The 12,870-nt window shown below is 37.3% G+C and overlaps 1 protein-coding gene across 7 annotated transcripts in view; it reads right to left on the reverse strand.

Annotated features, from left to right (window-relative positions):
* CEP83 (centrosomal protein 83) overlaps window positions 1-12,870 on the reverse strand; it is a 110,959-nt gene that overhangs the window by 61,591 nt on the left and 36,498 nt on the right. For 6 of the 7 annotated variants that reach the window (XR_006353154.1, XR_006353156.1, XR_006353155.1 and 3 more), the window contains exon 2: window positions 1,792-2,067. The exons of the other annotated variant lie outside the window; for it this stretch is intronic. Coding sequence is in view for 1 of the 6 variants with exons in the window: in XM_043965183.1 (XP_043821118.1) it covers window positions 1,792-1,964 (173 nt within the window). In the remaining 5 variants the exon portion in view is untranslated. The remainder of the gene's footprint in view (window positions 1-1,791; window positions 2,068-12,870) is intronic. 7 annotated transcript variants of the gene reach the window in all.

Below are 12,870 nucleotides of genomic sequence, written 5' to 3' on the forward strand. Positions count from 1 at the left end.
TCTGATCCAGTAATTATTCCTAAAGCAATTTCACTTAGGGAAAGTATATTATGGTTACCTGTACTGAAATACATTTTTTTAAAGCTTTTTTCAAGAAAAGTTGAAGGAAAAAAAAGAAAAGGCACACCTGCTATTAAACATCATCTTGCATAAAACATAGTTAAGAGTCAATATTTTAACAAACCAAAAACAACTTTTAAAAAACCTTAACCTATGACTAAGAAGGAAAATACTCGGGGCAGCTAGGTGGCACAGTGGATAGAGCACCGGCCCTGGAGTCAGGAGTACCTGGGTTCAAATCCGGCCTCAGACACTTAACACTTACTAGGTGTGTGACCCTGGGCAAGTCACTTAACCCCAACTGCCTCACTCAAAAAAACAAAAAAACAAAAAAAGAAGGAAAATACTCAACTGAGGGAAAAAATTTTGCATAAAATATCTCCGAAAAGGATCTGATATCCAAGGTATGTACAGTATTAACAAAAATACATAAAACCAAGAGTTATTCCCCAATGGATAAGTGGTCAAAGTCTGAGAACTCATAGTTCCCAAAAGAAGAATTGCAAATGTTTAATGACCATATATATAGAAGACTGCACCAAATCACTTACTATTTAGAAAAATACAAATCAAAACAGATCTTAACATTTTACCGCCCACCTAGCAAATTGGCAAAGCTGGCAAAAGAAATAGTGATAGAAGTGATGGAAAGACAGGGACACTACTACACAGCTGGTGGAACTGCAAAGTGGTCTAATCATTCTAGAAAACAATTTGGAATTATGCTAAAAAAGTGACTAACATGTGCATACCGTCTTGTTAAAAACCAAGATAACAATCCCACAGACACTAAAATATTAATAGATCTTTTGTAATAGCAAAGAAATGGAAACAAAGTAGATGTCTATTGATTGGGGAATGACAAAACAAACTGTGGTACATAAATGCAATAGAGTATTACTGTGCATTAGGAAACTATGAATGTGAAGAATTCAGAAAAACCCAAGAAGACATCTAGGAACAGATGTGAAGTAGAAGCAGAGTGAAGTAGAGCCAGGAAGACAACATGTATTATAACAATGTAAATGGAAAGAATAAAAACAATTAAATGCTCAGAATTATAATGGCCGAGTTTAGAAGAGGTGAGAAAAATCAAGCTCCTTCCCTTCGACTGAGGTGAGTAACTAAGGGTGGGGAATAGTATATTTTTATAGACAGTGTCAGACATAGACAAAGTGTTGGTTGGTTTTACTGACCTGCTTTTCTCTCTCTTTTTGGCTGGAAAATAATCTCAGCCATCTTTTTGTGTGTTCTGCTGCTCCAGGAGAGTTGTTTTCTGACTGTGTTTGGAGTTTGTTTTTAAAAGTAATTTTGTGTGTGTGTGTGTTGCAATGAGGGTTAAGTGACTTTCCCAGAATCACACAGCTAGTAAGTGTCAAGTGTCTGAGGCCAGATTTGAACTCAGGTCCTCCTGTATCCAGGGCCAATGATTTATCCACTGCGCCACCTAGCTGCCCCCCTTTCTCTTTTTAAAAATCTTTGTTACAAGGGTTGGCCTGCTGGGGTAAAGGGGGGAAGAAGGGGTGGTGGGCCAGCGTGTTTGGAAATTAGTGCAACATAAAGACAAAGAATAATAATAAAAATAAAATAAGCTAAAATATCTTATTCTAGAAAATAAGAGATTTTTACTATTAGTTCCATAGTTATCTTCAACAAAATAATATGAACTTCCAGCAAACACTTTTTATACTTAAATTAAAGGAAAAAACTTAAAATGTGAAAGGAATTTACCTTGTGTGTTCAGCTTTCAAAGTCTGGTAATTAGTTTTGTGGTGTTCACATCGCAATCTTTCATCAATTAACATTTTTTGGAACTCGGATTGTGAACTCGTCAGCCCGCTATCTCCACCAGGAGGAAAAATGTTGGCAAAAGCATCCATCTTGGTTAGTGAGCTGACAACCATGTAAAAACAAAATGTGGCTCAGCCTACCACTTTCAGTGTTCTTTCCAGAAATATTTCCCACCACCTTCTCTCTTTGACAGAATCCCAGGTGGCCAAATGATACCTGCACAGACAAATACACCTAATTAGTGTTCAGTTCATTCAAAGTTTCTTCAGTATTGCACAATTTATTTTATCACTTTTCCTTCTATGTAATTAGCCTCCATCTTTTCTTTCTTATCATTTATATACTTAAAATAAATTGTTAACTTCTCTATTCAAAAGAAAGCATGCCCAAGATTTTTAGGAAGGTAAGTTGATATTTAAATAAATATGTATCCCTTTCTCATAGTAGGGGGAAAAAAACCAAGACTACTATGTATAAAAAGGAGGACTTCTCATAAAGGAGAGGAGTTTCTGGGCACACAATCCAGGGAAGTCTGGTTGGCTGGTTTTTTCATTGGGGGGGGGGGAGGGAGGGTATTTTTTTTTCTTAAATATAATCAAAGTTTTAAAATGAAGTGTAATATTTAGTTTTCAAAAGATAAAAGATCACTTTCTCTTTTAAAAACAAAGCTTATGATAGAAAACTGGAAAGGTGAAAATAACTCAGCAAATTTGTGTGTGCTCATAATTGTTAGTTTAAATAGTCGGTACCACTTATAAACAGTGATGAAAAGCTTATTTTTATCCAAACGTGTTAGCAATCCCTGATTTTGAATATTAACTTTCTAGTACCATTGGAAAATAGAATATCTTTCAAAATTAGGTATTTTTTGTAACAATTTGCTATTTTCATAAATAACATTGTAAAATCTACTTTTACAGCACAAAAACAAGTACTAAAAAATTAAAAATCAAGAGAGTAACTTGCATCTGAAAGCCAATATTTAGGTCTCCTGGAGATGTGGACTGGAATTTAGTGCCAAATTGATTGTGAGTCATCCCAAAAGAATTACAAGACTCAGTGACTCAGTTTCCCAAGTTTTATTGCAATACTGTGGGTGACCACAGGGAGAGAACTAGAATATTGGAAAGGTATCTCTCCAATAGTGAAAGGAAAGACAGTTATATTTATAGTGTGGACAAATTGATTATCAGTCTCATTATAAAAGGGCAGGGCATATCCTAATTTGGAGTTCCTGGGGTCCTAAGCCAACCCCCGAGGTGGGTACCTTTTTCAGTAGAGGTGTGTTTTGGGAGTTTACATATAGGTCATAAGGTGCATCTGGGGACAAATTTGGCCTTTACTGTGCATGTCTCTTTCTGGTTCCCATAGCTAGTTTCAAAATATAATCATTTTTCTTTGGAATTACTATAGCCTTGTCATTTTGGTCTAAGGTCATCATGGCCTCTCTCCCTCTGTTCCCATTATGGGCACTGATTTCTGTGGGTACAAGAACCTAGTATAAGTTATCAAGTTATCCATTAACTGGGGTCTGACTCCCTTTTAGAGCTAATATCTGAATTAAAGCTTGGGTCTTGGGTTTTTCTATTAACCCCTTTTTGCCTCCTACATCACTGGGATTACATTAATTTTTTGTAAGAATAGACAACTAATTTCTGTTTGAAATGTTAAATAATTTAAAATTTAAACTATTTTATTTATTATGATTGTCCATTTTTCATTAATACAATCCAGCACTGGACATTCATATAATACTTCAGAAATAATGTCAGGTGAAAAATTAGGAACAATAGTTAAGTCCTATTTCCTCAACAGACAGTGATAGGTTTTGGAGGTAGCCAAACCACCCCAACTACAAGAGTAGTTGTAAAAGGCCCTAATGATACTCTTCGATCCATAAGGAAGTGGCTGGAGAATATAGTCAATAACATGAGTCTGAGGAGACTTAACCGTAGGGGAATTCTGCATTCTTCACAGGATAAAGGAGCCCCATTTAGTCTAGAGCCCACCATCATACTAGCTAGATAGAAAGCTACCTGAGCCACCACCACCAAGATACGCTCAGGAATTCCCAGAAGCTTCTCATCAATAGTTTAGACCATTTCCTCCTTATCATTTCTATACCCAACTCAGAGGTACAGGCATCTCATTATATAATCTGGTTCCCTCTTGTCTTCATGGGACTCCTGGTATAATGACTTGAAACACGGAACAGTAGGGGTGACTTCTCCTAAACTCCAATTTTAATAGGTATAAATTAAAAAGAAAAAATACCTCAAAAAGCCAAATCAAACAAAAGTCTTGAGGCACAAGTCAAGGATTTTAGTAATAAGAAATGTGTATAATTAAGAAGATTTAACTCTGATTTAAGAAAACTACTGAAAATAAAAATGGGAAATAGACAACAGAAATTACAGTGATATCAACTGTGATGTGTAAAATTAAATGTGGCACCTTATTTCTGCCCCAAGTTTAGGAAAAATTAGCTGGGGTTTATCATATATTTGTTACTTAGACATTAGAGGCTACTGCACCAGTCTGAGGCATCAAACATTTATTAAATTATATTAAATATTAGTAAAGAGAGCGCACATGGCTCTGAAAGATAGAAAAGCCTAGCTAGGATCTATGGGAGAGAGAAGAAAAAAGGTACCTTCACCCGTGCCTGTGAGAGCAGAAGCTACCTGCCTGTCCAGAAGAGGGGCAATCCCTAACACACCACTCCAAGCTAATTGGCCAGCATCACCCAAATCCATTGGCTCACTGGATTTTAGGGTGTTTTATGAGTAGAACATGCTGAGGTCAGAGTTCAGGTCCTCTGGCGGGAACAAGGCTTTCAAGGTAGGTGTGCTCTTGAGTGAAGTAACTTCCTGATTTGGGGCTGACCTTAAGAAAGGTCAGCCAGGCTCTCTCAGCAGGGGGGACCCTGGAAGTCCCCAAACCCCTATTATTAATCATTTTCTCACACAACTATACTAATTTTATCCCCCAGGTATACCAATGAACCTTCATTGCTACAATAAGAAAACCAAAATAGTTCAGAAAATACCTTACTCAGCAAACATTTAATTAATTTGTTAAATAGGGAGAGAAAACCCAAAGGCAACACTGGATCAGAATGGAAATGGTGGGGCAGCTAGGTGGCGCAGTGGATAGAGCACTGAAATCAGGAGTACCTGAGTTCAAATCCGATCTGAGACACTTAACACTTACTAGTTGTGTGACCCTGGGCAAGTCACTTAACCCCAATTGCCTCACAAAAAAAAAAGAATGGAAACGCTGGAAACTGAGGGAGAAAGATGATGAACAACCACTTGAAAAAGAAAGAAGCAAAAAGTGAGTAAAGCTAGTCTAAAGAAAGCTTAGCAAGGTATCCAAATTCAGCAAATTCAGCCCAAAGGTGTTCAAGGTTAAAAGAAAAGACTACAAACAGAAGGAAAGTGTAAAAATGTATGAAAATCATTACAACAAATAGTTTCCCTCATCAAAGGTAGCAGCCCCATCATACTTTGACCATAATATGCCAGTCATGAAGGGTTTATAGACAAAGTAGAAATGTCTGTAAAGCAACTGGTATCTATAATGGAGAACTGTGCTAAGGGTGGTACCAATTTACAAGGTATCCATAGGAAGGAAAGATACTAAGGAAGGACATGATAAAATTCTTGGACCATCGGGGTTTTGTGTGTGTGTGTGTGTTTTTTGTTGTTGTTGTTGGGTTTTTTTGGTGAGGCAATTGGGGTTAAGTGACTTGCCCAGGGTCACACAGCTAGTAAGTGTTAAGTGTCTGAGGTCTGATTTGAACTCAGGTACTCCTGAATCCAGGGCTGGTGCTTTAGCCACTGTGCCACCTGGCTGACCCCATCATTCTTAATAAAAAAATTTTTTAAAAAAGCAGTAGGGAAAGAATCAATAACCACTGACCTAAATGCTGCCTCTACCATTTATACACACATGAACTGAGGCATCCTCAATGAGGATATTAGTGGGGAGCAAGCAAGCTTTTACAAACTATATTCGACAATGGACCATATCTTTACCACCTAATAACCAACTGACAGATGGAGAGAATCAATTTAAGATTCCATTATGTTGGGGGCAGCTAGGTGGCACAGTGGATAAAGCACTGGCCTTGGATTCAGGAGGAACTGAGTTCAAACCCAGGCTCTGACACTTGACATTTAACTAGCTGTGTGACCCTGGACAAGTCACTTAACCTTCATTGCCCTGCAAAAAAAAAAAAAAAAAAGATTCCATTATGTTTATTGTTTGTTGATTATAAAAAATTAGACTTGGCAGAACATAATGCCACCTCGCAGGCTCTTTCAGAAGGTGTCTCTCATCTCTTGAGATCACTTAGTATTCCTTAGAAGGAGGGACTCCCTTTGGATGGCAAGAACCTGTAAAGGCTGTGATCTGCAGACGCCACTGCACTAACTACATCAATAACCGAGACATCATGCTGCATCCTGTTAGAGATGTAGAATTGCTCAGAAGAGCTGGCCTGTCCATGTACGCAGGAAATTCTAAATGGATAAAGAATGTCCACATTTGCCCATATTTCATCTCATGCACCTGAATGGAAAGCCTGGAGAATTTGTCCAATCGTGTGCCTATCTGGGACAGGCTCTGCAGACAGACAGTGACCTGAGTGCAGAGTTGTTGAAAGTAAGGAATGACAATGGACAGAGTGCTCCACTGGGCCCTCCAAATGTCGGAGAAAGTGAGCAAGACTGCCAGCAGGTGGGCGGATGTCTCAAGAGTCAGCAGGACGGGCAGGCATGGATGACACCCAATCTGCCTCACTGAAGGAAGGACCCTAATCAAAAAGATCACAGTCTATCTGACAAACCACATGATTCACATTACCCCATTTTATTCTCACCACAACCCAGCAGGAGAGGGAGTACATTTTGGATTTTTAGGAGAAAGGAGCAGAAGGAGGAGAGTAGGCTCTAGACCTATAGAGAATTCCTGTGGTGAAAACTTCCTCCCACAACAGACATTAGCAGCTTATCTGTCACTTACACTCTTAGAGAGCTAAGCTGCCCAGGGCACTGACACCGAGGTTAGATGCCTGGGTGACAGGAGTTCAGAATGTGCCCGAGGCAGGCACGAAACCAGAATCTTTCTAGCTCCACAGCTCGCCCTCTGTGATGATCCATTGCCTTTGTCTCTCAACACAAAGAGTATTATCCCCAAATCAGAGAAACAGAAGCTCAGAGAGGAGAATGGACTTTCCCAAAGTCTCTTGGGTCATAAGCAATAGAAGAGTCCTTATTTACAAGGGAAGAAATTACATCAAAAACATTTCTTTCTTTATAAAGCTTAAAGTTAAGTAAATGTAAGCTTTGCTACTCTGTAGTTAAAATTGTTTTTTAAAAAAATTAAAATGGCAAAAAGGACCCTTTACTGTGAAAAATTAAAGAGAAAGCTCTTAAAAATTAAAGATGCTCAATTAAAATTTCATTAGTCTTTCTTTAATCCATTAAACATTTTTCCAGACACCAATCTCCCTTAGTAACAGACTTATCCTAAGCCATCTTTTTGTTTCCTGAAAGAGAATATCTTTAGCCTATCCAATTCAACAACGAAATTCCTCCACCCGAAAAACGTTGGAAAATGAGCTCAGTATCAGTACGTTATAGAAGGCTTTTAAACTAAATTGGACCTACCTTAGTTTCCTGTAAAATTGTATTTTAATGGAGTCTGAAAAAACCAAGTCCTTTAAGGCCACTTTAGTACTTGCTCTCATGTTAAACTTGTATCAGGATCTAACCTTTTCAAATGTACCTTTTGAGCACCTGGCATATCAATATTATCTTTTCTACTGCATACATTTATTGCCCAATTACTGAGATAAATCATAAAACCTGCCAGTAATTTTAATTTTGCTCTCGGGTCCAAAGTAATTTTTAAGAGAAGGAAATGTCTAAAATGAAGCTGCTTCATTATTTTTAAACAAATGCCGATGAGAAAACATCATAGACTTTATTCATTTTAGTAAGTTAAAAGCCTAACATAGATGAAAAAAAATTCTATGCTTTATGACTATTAAACCCCAGAGATTTATGTAAATCTCATCACTAAAATGTGATAGTCAAAGTGAATGGGGAATCTTTTTGCACAAAATAGACATTCTAGCAAAAGATAGCTGTAAAATTAATCTTTGAGCAGTTTTCCCATTGATTACACCTACAAAACAGAAATTAGGTTCTCATGGGGTAGAAAAAAAACCCAATTAATTAAATTGGGGGATGGGGGTAAGGAGAGTTACATGCTACCTTTCCCCATCCAGTCTGGATTTACAAAACAATGTCTTTCTTTGTGGCTATATCCATTTTCTACTACCAACTTTCTTCCTCTACCACACCACACCATCACAATAGACACTCACAGCCACCTTCTTGCCCATATCACAGCCAATTTATCCTGTATCTAAGGAAAGACCTTAGGACTTCACATTTCTTCTGACTAGGCCAAACAGAATTCTTATTTAAGACAAAATGTACCTCACCACAAAAATATCAAATTTAAGACTTCGAGTCGTGTAAATTAAATTAATGCTCTTCAGTTTCAAATCTAAAAGTCAACATTTTTTAAAATGAGTTTATCCCAGAAAAGGAGAATAGCAAAGTATTAGCTCCCCATCACAAAGAGAAGACATTCACAACAAAACACCTCAACTCAGACCCAGAAAATTGGGAAAGAAGATAAAAGACGGAGTGCATAATGTTGGAGCTGTAGAACAGGCACATCAACGTACAGATGGCAGTTTTCAAGTGGTCCAACCACTCTGGAAAGCAATCTGGAATCTACAAAGAAAGTGACTAAGATGTCCTCTCTGACCCAGAGATCCCATTACTAGGAATATACCCACAAGAAGAGAAAAAATAGGGGGGAAAAAGCCAATATGCCCCAAAATACTTAGAGCAACATTTTTTTTTTATAGTAGCAAATAACTAGAAATAAAGTACATGTCCACAGATTTGGGGCCAGGCTAAAAAAAACTATGGCACATGGATGTAATGGAAAGTCATTGTGCCATAAGAAATTACAATATGAAGAATTCAGAGAACAGGGAGACTTACACGGACTGATGAAAAATTAAGTAATCACAAGCGGGAAAACAATACACAATGACTACAACAAAAAATGGGGGTGGGCTGGGTGAGAACAAATCAGAACAAAACAAAACTGAATGCTCTAATTATAATGAGGAAGGCTGGTCCCAAAGAAAGGTAAGGGACAAGTAAGGCCAAAGAACATTGCTTGTACTGGCAGGTTCAGTTGATATAATGACTAGTTTTCGTAACCTGCTTTCCTCTAGTCTTTCTTTCTTTTCCCTTGTTGGGGGCGGGGGGGGGAGGGGCGGGGGGGGGGGACGGCACGGACTAGGGACAATGGGCAGGAAAGGAGAAAGGAATATATTTGGAAATGATGGTGATATAACAATAAAATATATAAATAAATTTCCAGAAAGAAAATTAGTTCAGCCAAATCTCTTTACCATACTCCAATCTAGAATTTCAAATGGCTTGCTGGACATTTCCACATGTACAACCTTTCATTATCTGAAATTCAATGTGTCTAAAAATACTTACCTTCTTCTTCCCCAAATCAGTTCCTCTTTCTTATGTCTGAATTCCTTCTAATTGTGCCTGTACTCAACAATCACTCAGTCTCACCACCTTGAAATCATCTTTACCACTACCTTTCTTCTGACTCCTCCTCCCCTACCCAAAGGGACCTTCCTTTCCATTCCTATTGCCACCAACCTAAGTCAGACCCTTAATCATTTCAAGTCTCTTCTACTGGCCCCAGAAGAGTTTGTACCAGAGCCTAAAGATAACAGGGAGTCACTGGAGTTTGTCAAGCAGGACAGTGACATAGTAGGACCTGTGCTTTAAGACTATCACATGAAGAGCCAAAACAGAGAAAGAAAATTATAGAACAATTTCCCTAATTAATATTGATGCAAAATTTTAAAATAAAATACTAGCAAAGAGATTACAGTAACACATCACAAAGATCATACCCTATGACCAGGTGGAATTTATACCAAGAAGGCAGGGCTGGTTCAATATTAGGAAAACCATCAGCATAATTGAGCATATCAATAACAAACAGAAATCATATGATTATCTCAATATATGCAGGAAAAGCCTTTGACAAAATACAGCACCCATTTCTAATAACACTAGAGAGCACAGGAATAAATGGAGCTTACCTTAAAATGATATTTTTCTAAATATTTATATAAAACCATCAGTGAGCATTATCTGTAATGGGGATAACCTAGAAGCCTTCCCAATACAATTAAGGGGTGAAACAAGGATGCCCATCATCCCCTCTATTATTTAATATTGTACCATAAATGTTAGCTCTAGCAATAAGAGAAGAAAAAGGAATTAAAGGAATTAGAATAGGCAATGAGGAAACAAAACTATCACTCTTTGCAGATGATAAGAGACACTTAGAAAATCCTAGTGAATCAACCAAAAAATTACCTGAAATTATTAACAACTTTAGCAAAGTTGCCGTATACAAAATAAACCCACATAAATCATCAGCATATCTTTTTATTACCAACAAAATCCAACGGCAACAGATAGGGAAATTCCATTAAAATAAATGTAGACAAATATAAAATACTTGGGAGTCTATCTGCCAAGACAAACACAGGAATTATATGAACACAACTATAAAATACTTCTCACACAAATAAAGTCAAATCTAAACAATTGAAAAATATCAATAGCTCATGGGTAGTTCGAGCGAATATGACAATACTACCTAAATTAATCTATTTGTTTAGTGTCACACCAATCAAACTATCAAAAATTATTTAGTCAATCTAGAAAAAAAAATAAAATTCATCTGGAAGAGCAAAAGCTTAAGGACATCAAGAGAATCAATAAAAAAAAAGTGATTTAGCCATACCAAATCTCAAACTGTATTATAAAGTAGTAATTATCAAAACAATATGGTACTGGCTAAGAAATAGAGGTGGCTCGGTGAAATAGAATAGGTACAAATTACACTACAGTAAATGATTATAGTAATCTAGGATATGATAAACCCAAAGATCCAAGCTTTTGGGTTTTTCTGTTTTGTTTTGTTTTGTTGTTGTTGTTTTGTTTTTTTTGCAGGACAATGAGGGTTAAGTGACTTGCCCAGGGTCACACAGTTAGTGTCAAGTGTCTGAGGCTGAATTTGAACTCAGTTCCTCCTGAATCCAAGGCCAGTGCTTTATCCACTGAACCACCTAGCTGCCCCCAAGATCCAAGCTTTTGGAACAAAACCTCATCACCTGACACAAAAAATATTGGGAAAACTGGAAAGCAGCATGGCAGAAACTAGGTATAGACCATCATCTCAATAAGGTCAAAATGGGTACATGATTTATACATAAAGTGTGATACCATAAGCAAATTAAAAGAATATGGAATAGTTTATCTGTCAGATTTTGGACAGGGAAAGAATTTGGGACCAAAGAAGATATAAAGAGCATTGTAAAATACATCATTTTGATTATATAATATAAAATTTAAAACCTTTTGTATAAACAAAACCAATGCATCCAAAATTATAAGGAAAGAAAAAAGTGGGAACTTTTTGCAACAAGTATCTCTGATAAAGGTCTCATTTCTGAAATATTTAGAGAACTGAGTAAAATTTATAAAAACACAAGTCATTCCCCAATTGATTGATTAATGGTCAAAGGATATGATCAGACAGTTTTCAGACAAAGAAATCAAAACGATCTAGAGTCATATAAAAAAATGCTCTAAATCACTATTGATCCAAGAAATGCAAATTAAAACAACTCTGAGGTACCATCTTACACCTATCAGAGTGACTAATATAGCAAAAAAGTGGAGAGGATGTGGGAAAACTGGGACGCTAATCTACTGTTGGTGGAGTTGTGAAAAGATCCAACGATACTGGAGAGCAATTTGGAACTATGCCCAAAGGGCTATAAAACTGTGCATACCCTTTGATCCAGCAATACCACTGCTAGGTTTATATCCCAAAAACATCCCCAAAAAGAGAAAAAAAGACCTATTTGTACAAAAATATTTATAGCAGCTCTTTTTGTGGTGGCTAACAATTGGAAATCAAAGGAGGGCACATCCATTGAGAAATGGCTAAACAAGCTATATGTGATTGTAATGGAATTATTATTGTGCTATAAGAAATGACAAGTAGGATGATTTCAGAAAGACCTGGAAAGATTTATGTGAACTGATGTATAGTGAAATGAGCAGAACCGGGAGAATGTTGTGCACAGTGGCAGCAATATTGTTTGATGAAGATTTGTGAATGACAACTATTCTCAGCAACACAATGATCCAAGACAATGACAAAGGACTAATGATGAAGGACTATCCACCTCCCAAGACAGAGCTGATATTGATTGAACACAGACTATGCTATTTTTCACTTTCTTTCATTTTTTTCTTCTATTCGTCTTCTTACACAAAATAACTAACGGAGTAATGTTTTACATAATTGTACATGTATAACCTATATCTGATTGCTTACCATTTCAGGGAGGAGGAAGGCAAAGGAGGGAAGGAGGGATCGAATTTGGAACTCAAAACTTTAAATAAAAATGTTTATAAAAAAAGAATAGTCACATAGATAAAACCAATAGTAGGTAACTGGAGGAGGGGTGTGGGAAGCACTAGCAGCTGGGGGGGGGGGTGGCATAACCAAAAGCTCTACAGGTGTTGGCAGCACTTGGGTTTAATTTGGAAGGAAAAGTGATTCTAAGAGGTGGAAATGAGGAGAGAGTACATTGTGAGCATGGAAACATCCAGATGAAGGGCATGGAGATGGAAGGTGGGGGTATCAGGTATGAGGAATAGCAAGAAGGCTAGTCTGGCTGAACAAGAGACTTCAGGAGGGAACTCAAGGAATGATAACACTGGAAAGGCACTTTGGGGCCAGTTGTGAAGGGCTTTAAGTGTCAAAGGAGTAATGTTTGACCCTAGAGGCCATATATAGGGTCAC

Source organism: Dromiciops gliroides, chromosome 5 (genome assembly GCF_019393635.1).
Source record: "Dromiciops gliroides isolate mDroGli1 chromosome 5, mDroGli1.pri, whole genome shotgun sequence".
Taxonomy (NCBI): Eukaryota; Metazoa; Chordata; class Mammalia; order Microbiotheria; family Microbiotheriidae; genus Dromiciops; species Dromiciops gliroides.